Genomic DNA, 7,391 nt, shown 5'->3' with positions numbered 1-7,391 from the left:
CTCTTAGATCACTTACTGACCTCACAGTCCAGTCCATCTTCTATATCAATTGCTAATTCCAACCTATTTCTGTATTGTTACAAATTCTAAAATGAAATTGGCAGTTTCGTTGAATAAATCCCCCGAATCGCTCATAAACATTTTCTACTTGAGTAGAGCAGACCGTTAAGACGATTGTGACTCATTGTTAAATCACCGCAAAGTAGTACCCTGCAGATTTCCGGCGCAATTATCTTTGCAAAGCTCGGTAATTGTTTTACAGTCTCATTTTAACGAAGAGAACTAAATTATTGCTTCTAACTTTTACATTTAATGAGCAACATTTAAAAATCACTCAAGTTACAAATAAGAAAAACAACAATGAATAATCAAATGTTATTTATTCGATATTTAAATCATACAGATAATAAAAACACTGGTTTAAGGCAGACTAGCAGCGAGCATTAGCTGCAAGATGGAAAGTAAGAACAAACCAGCTGAATGTTATACTGTAGACAGTATGATAAAAAAAATAATCTCAAAAAGCCAGAAAATGAAACCCAAATTGGGGAGCTGAAGCTCTACGATGTGATACAATCCAAACAGAAACACTCAATAAAAACTCTCAATCTCTCAATTTTCAGTTCAGTGCAAATGGAGAGACAAAAATTCACAGTAAGTCTGTTTTTTAAGGTTCATGATGAAAATCTGCAAGTGTGCATGTGTAAATGTATGTGTGAGAGAAAACATGGAGTGTATTTGGCTGTTTTCCACATCAGTTTAGCATGAAAAAGTATCATTGGTCAAAAGTGCAAATATCATTCATAAGAAAATAGCTTGGTAACTTAAAATTTAAATTGACATTTTCTAAAGTGACCATTTACCAGTACAACCTTTGCTAAACTGTTGTACTACAGGATACAGCAGGACATCACTAGCTAGACTACTACTCCAAATATCAATAACGTCACGCTAACACACCAGAGACGCAATCAATGTTCATCACTGCTAAGCCCTGGTAAGCTGATTAGAAATAAGTGTAATGGGTTTGTACTTAAGGCCAACACGAGCTTAGTTAGAAACAATCAGGGAAAACATTCAGTTGGGTCAACTGAGCACTGACCACGCTGGTTGGCCAACAAAACCCTTTCCCTGCGTTTTGAGAAATGCATCCTCTGTGCGTCCTTTGGTCCAAACCAAGGGACGGTTTTAACGCCTCGGAGAAGCTTTTGTGAATCTGGAAAAAGTGTTAGCGACTGCGATGAATCTTCTTGCCGTTTCCGAAATCAAATCCACATTTAATTGCTTCTCTCACTCCAAGGCATGCACTGCTATGAAAACAATGCTGGGGAAAATCACAACATGGTTTCGGTCCTCTGGAGAGCCCAACCTCCAGAAAACATACATTTACACACCGAAACGAGAAAGCAGTGGTGCCTTCCGCAAATGGAGATGAGGCAACTGTCTGAACCCTTCGTTTTGAACTTTATCTTGTCTTTCAACTATTTCTTTGTGTGTGGACATCAACAAAACAGAGGAGCGAGCCAGTAGAGGAGGAGCAGGTGATGGCGTGTGTGTAACAGACCTCATTGACAGGAAAAGGCCACCGCAGAAAGAGTGATCTGTGGTTCTTTGCTGTAGAGAAAAAGGCTTAGGGCAGATGGAGTGACAGAGTTTTTGGGAAACAAGAGGCAAGGCCAATATTCGGTTTCTGCTCCACCTCAACAGGGGAAGAGACGCATGAGGGAGAGGTACAGTCCTGTTATCCTGGTCACCCGGTTTTCTTGGCCCAGGCCAGGTCATCGCAGCGTGGCTTCTGACCCGTCAATCTCTCGATCAACCACTCTATTGTCCGCCAAAAACCCACTCTGTCCAGCGGGTAGTTCAACCACCCTGAGGGAGAGAATGAGAGAGAAAGAGAAGCAGGAGTGTCAGGCACCAATGTTTATAAAGGTACAGTACATCAATGGCAGGGGCTCACCCAGTGCCGTAGGCGAGACAGGACACTACCAAAAGGGACAGAAAACACTTTTTGACTTTTGAGTAGTTATTTATACGAGTGTAACTTTAGATGGACAACTGGTACAAATTATAAGCAGAAAACGATTTTTACTTATATATATATATATATATATATATAATTTTTTTATGTAAATAATAAGAACAATATAATTAAATATATTTATTTTTTAGAGCAATATTTTTATTCAGCAAAAATGTAAAAATTGATCAAAAGTGACAATAAAGAAAGACTTCGATTTCTATTTCAAATAAGTGCGGTTAACATTCTATTCATCAAGAATCCTGGTTTCCACACAAATATTAAGCACCATAACCGTTTCATCTGTGATAAGAAATGTCAGCATATTAAAATTATTTCTGAAGGATCAAGTGATACCGAAGACTGGAGTAATGACTGCTGAAAATTCAGCTTCATAATCACAGGAACAAATTGCATTTTAAAATACATTACAATAGTAGGCACTTATTATAAATTATAATAATATATTTCACAATATTATGGATTTTAGACCAAATAAAAGTAGCCTTGTTAAGCATTAAAAAACGTCTTTCAAAAACAAATAACCTTACCAACCCCAAACTTGTAAACAGTAGTGTACTATACATAATTGAAAAACATTCAAGGTTAAAGAAGGAAAAACTTTCAAATCACCCCATTTTAATTGATTAATATATATATATATATATATATATATATATATATATATATATATATATATATATATATATATATATATAAAACAAAATCAATGCTTAATTTGAAATGGAATACTTCGAAATGAAAGTGAAACTGAAAAAAGAAGAAAAAAAGATGAAGCGCACAGGCTTGATGTGTAAAACCAACCAGACAAAATTCATTTCTTTCGCTGAATGACACACTTCTTTGAAAACTCACCAGCAAGAGAAATTCAAGAGAGAGAGAGAACAGTGAGAGGGCAAGAAAAGCAAAAGGGAGAGAGCAAGGACAAAAGAGCAAGACAGGAAGAAAGAGGGGAAGGCACAGAGAAAGACATCAAGAAGCGGTGAGACACAGAAGCTCCTGGATGGTGATTCTCTGGGGATGGACAGAAGATCAGGCGCTAGCAGTAGAGTAATGTACACACTTACTGCTATAAATATGCAACACACACACACACACACACGCACGCGCACACACACACACACGCGCACGCGCACACGGTTTTGACAAGAAAACCATTTCAAGAATACATGCACAAGACATTTAGACGTTTAACACACAAAATGTGCAGGACAAAGTTCAAAGTAGTGATACATCAATATCAGCCAGGCCAATTAATGAGGCATTTGGCCATTTTGAGATTAGTGGTTGATAATAATGCACACTTGAGTGATTGACAGAAGTCTTTATCTCCCCACTTTGTCAGTTCTACTGACAGCTTTATTCAATCGATAGTACATTTATTTATTTAAATGTGGAAAATGTAATAATGAAAATGTTTCTTCTCATTTCAACAAGTTTGTGTTCATGTCATTTGCATTAGTGAATTATATTACAGATACCAGAATTATATCGAGCATTGTCCACCCCTGCCTTCTAGATATACCAGTATCGGTCGGTCAACCATTAAAGTTCACACACAACTGATAAAAAATAGACAGAAACAACTTGAATGTATTAATCAATTAAAGACTAAAACTTTTTTCCTCTATCATGAAAAAAATGACTGTGATACTACTATACCATGTTTATTGGGTATTAGTATGTTACTATTTTAATATTTTATATACAATATTTATGTATGCGCAGTATTAAGTATTACAGTATTAAAAGGATGCTTGTTTTCTGTCAGAGGAACACCTTTACAACCAACTACAATCAAAATACTTCACAACAGTAAAAATCCATCTAAAAATCAAGCCATTTTCACACAGCAATATAGAAGGCCTTATTAATAAACAGCAAAAATTCTATAAACGGATCTATATACAGACCAATAAGGTTTGTTCTCATGCCTAAACTAAGTACAGTTGAGCTTCTGTTTACCCAATGTGTCCTATGCATGTCGTGTCTCTTCAGAAGACTTAAAGCGCAAACAAAATTCATATTGATCGAGTGGATATATAACGTCAGTTTTGGTGGAATGGATTTTCAACGTAGGGACAAAAATCTATCAGATTTCATTAAAGATATCTTAATTTCGGTCTTGAATATTAAGTCTTAAGTTTGGAATGACATAACAGAAACTATCAATGATCCCAATGACTAAGATGATCCCAATAATCACAATTTTTATATATTACTCTGCCCTGTGTGCAGGTACAATGGTATTCTTTGAAGTACGATGGTACATGAATACGGTAATCATTCAGAACCAATTGAAAGTACCATGGTATTACTTCCTGACACCATTACTGTACCATGGTACCGCCACAGTACTTTTTTCAGTGATCCCCGATTATGACATCACATGGCCATCCATTGCCCTTGTATCTTTGTATATAAGCACCACACTGTTCCTCGGTCACAGATCCGTGTGCACACGTGTGTGTACCCTCTCTCTACAGTGACCCCTTTGGTGCAGGAGGAGAGCAGAACAGCTCATCATGTTTGTTTGATTTTTCATCTTTGTCAAAACCACCCCCCCTTTGCGTAAGCCTATTTGTTAGCACTGACAGCAGGTTAGCATTAAATATACATGGAGGTTGTCAGCCACTGGCACACACAAAGGCAGGCCCCGGCCCCCGGGGACTCGGGCAGGGAGGGTGGAGGAGCAGGGCTCACGCAGAGAGAGACTCCCAAGTGTGCGCGTATGTGTATGTGCTTGCGAGAGAGAGAGAGAGAGAGAGAGAGAGAGAGAGAGAGACCCTTTCCTCTCCCTTCATCAGCGTCTCCCAGTGGGATCAGGGAGCAGCAGTGGAAAGGAAAGAGGGAGGGTCAAAAGGACCAGTCTGTGCTCTGGAGCATGCGTGCACACACACATCTGTCGTCCACTGGGGCGCAGGGTGACGCACAAGCATCCGTGCTCCCCTCTCTCCCAGAGACGCAAGTCGCATACTGAGTGCTCAAGCTATCATGGGAGTTTAATGCCTTCATACACACACACACACACACACACACATACACACTTATGTGCAAACACACAGCGCTGACTTTAAAAAAGTTATTTTCACCCACTCTTTACAGCTATTGGCGATGCAGGCCACGCTCCGTGGAAGAATCCTTGCCAGATACTGTAGGTTACCATGATCAACTACATAAAAGACTCTCAGAGGAACTTAACCTTCCTCGGGTGAATCTGATCCAGTACGCATTACTGTTGTAAAGATGCCTACGGGACTAAATGATGGTTCACCCAAAAAGGAAAATTCTGTCATCGTTTTCTCACCCTCATGTTGTTCCAAACCTCTGCGACTTTGAAGAATGCTTCCACTGTTTTTGTCCAAACAATGTAAGTCAATGCTGTTTTGGACCCCATTGAATTTCATTGTATAGATAAAAAAAAGACAATTCAAATATCTTGCTCTACTGAAGAAAGAAAGTCATGACATGAGGGTGAGTAAATGAAGACAGAACTCTCATGTTTTGGTTGAACTATCCCTTTAAGACAGCACTAACGCAAGGCGAAGCATGTGTGTGTACCTGTAGTGATGCAGTAGTATGTCTCATGTGGCGACACATGATGGATCCGGTGGTGCTTCCGTGGCAGCACTAGGTGGCAGTCCTGCAGTAGTGTGACCCAGCGTGGCAGGCCGAAGTAGGAGTGGGACCACTTGTGGATCTGATTAGTCATGGTTACAAAGACTGCCAACGCAAAAACAAAACATTCCCAGGGGTAGGACTCTGCAAGGGCATCTGAGAAAGAGAGATAGCATAAGGGGGAGGTGGAGGGAGAGATAGAGGAACAATGGCTAAAGGTGAATAGAGAGAGATAAAATTATATGCAAATGAATACAAAATGCCTTAAAGTGACATGCCCTAAACTTTTTAATTAAGTACTAGCCTAACCTTTTAGGGTGTGAAACATCAATCAAATTGACCTTTTAGCTTTCTTAGCATTGAGGAGATCATCAGCAACACTAAGTTAGTGGAAAAGAAACCTTTTTATACAATAGAAAGTCTGTCATCATTTACGAAACCAAAATGAGGGGAAACCACGAATGGCAACGGGATGAATGCGGTCAAGCTCCAAAAAAAAAAAAAAAGGAACATTGAGGTGGTCCATATGACATGTGAGCAATATTCCAATTCTGAGAAACAAAACTAAATCACTCTAGACATTCTGCTAAACTTCTCTTCCTGGAGAAAAGAAAGTCATTTAGGTTTGGAATACCATGAGCTGGAGTAAAGGATGATAATTTTAGTTTTTTAGTTCCTGTAACCCATGCGGAGCAAAAATGGAACTGAGAACATTTTACCCTTTTCAAACCATATTCTCATTTGTCGATTTCATTTTTAAGATGAATGTGGGACACACTGCACTTGGGTCACACATATTGGTTCTAAAATAGTCACGCTGACTCACTCTCACAGCACACTGAAAAAGTGAGTGGATGTGTGTGTGTGTGTGTGTACCTGGTGGGTAAGAGAGGAATTTATAGGCCATGTGAGCCAGAGGCAGGATGGTGATCATGCAGTTGTCTCCATTAGTCTCTATGAAGTCATGCCGTGTGATAGCCGTCGGATCAATGTGGTGTTCCCGGAACGGGCGAATAAAAGCCTGAATGGAGAGAGAGAGGTAAAGAGAGATAGGGGAGTACAAGGAAGGGAGGTTAAGGTTCAATTGAAAAATGGGAAAGGGTGTCTAGGACTGTGATTTAGATCCATTACCCTGTGGTAATGAATGGGTACGTCTATGATAAAGACAGTGCAGGGTCAAACTAGAAGCTACTGTTATATTACAGACTACAGAGACACTGAACAACTAAGAACACTGGATGTGCGTTTTAGGGTGGGAAATGAAAACAATCAAAGAAGAGGAGTTTAAACTAAAATATGAATTGTAGAAACCAGATACATCTTCTGCATCAAGTTCCCTCACTGATAATGAGCCATGAGCCCACAGAACATGTGTGCAGAACTCTTCAGAAACGTCATTCTACACAAGTTTTACACATTTGACACCCTTGCATGTTTTTTCATTTATTAAATATTTGAGGTAATTTAATCTTCATTTAGCTAGCAGTACGAATGAGTCACAATGTTCGACTGAACAACTGACTACTTGATTACTTAGGTTGACTAGTTTATCTAGATTTATTTCATTTAATATCTTAATATCTTTTTATATTCAATTAACATGCTGTACTTCAGCGGTTGAAACGTTTGCATTGTACAAATCTTCAGGAAAACTTGTCTTTAAATGTAGTTCCATTGAACCACTGTTGCAGCCAAATGCATTTTTGAGCATTTTGCCAGAAGAGTTACAATC

The 7,391-nt window shown here is 39.0% G+C and overlaps 1 protein-coding gene across 2 annotated transcripts in view; it reads right to left on the bottom strand.

The window, feature by feature from the left end:
• Positions 1-363: 363 nt before the first annotated feature.
• LOC307002942 (plasmanylethanolamine desaturase 1) overlaps positions 364-7,391 on the bottom strand; it is a 28,089-nt gene continuing 21,061 nt past the window's right edge. For both annotated transcript variants that reach the window (XM_079620961.1, XM_079620962.1), the window contains exons 5-7: positions 6,536-6,680; positions 5,603-5,815; positions 364-1,872 (exon numbers count right to left, since the gene is read on the bottom strand). In XM_079620961.1, coding sequence (XP_079477087.1) covers positions 1,751-1,872; positions 5,603-5,815; positions 6,536-6,680 — 480 coding nt within the window. In that variant the 3' untranslated portion in view covers positions 364-1,750. The remainder of the gene's footprint in view (positions 1,873-5,602; positions 5,816-6,535; positions 6,681-7,391) is intronic.

This window comes from Phoxinus phoxinus (assembly GCF_949152265.1).
Source record: "Phoxinus phoxinus genome assembly, chromosome: 8".
Taxonomy (NCBI): Eukaryota; Metazoa; Chordata; class Actinopteri; order Cypriniformes; family Leuciscidae; genus Phoxinus; species Phoxinus phoxinus.
Note: the sequence above shows the minus strand (reverse complement) of the source record. Positions and strands in the feature narration are given on the sequence as shown.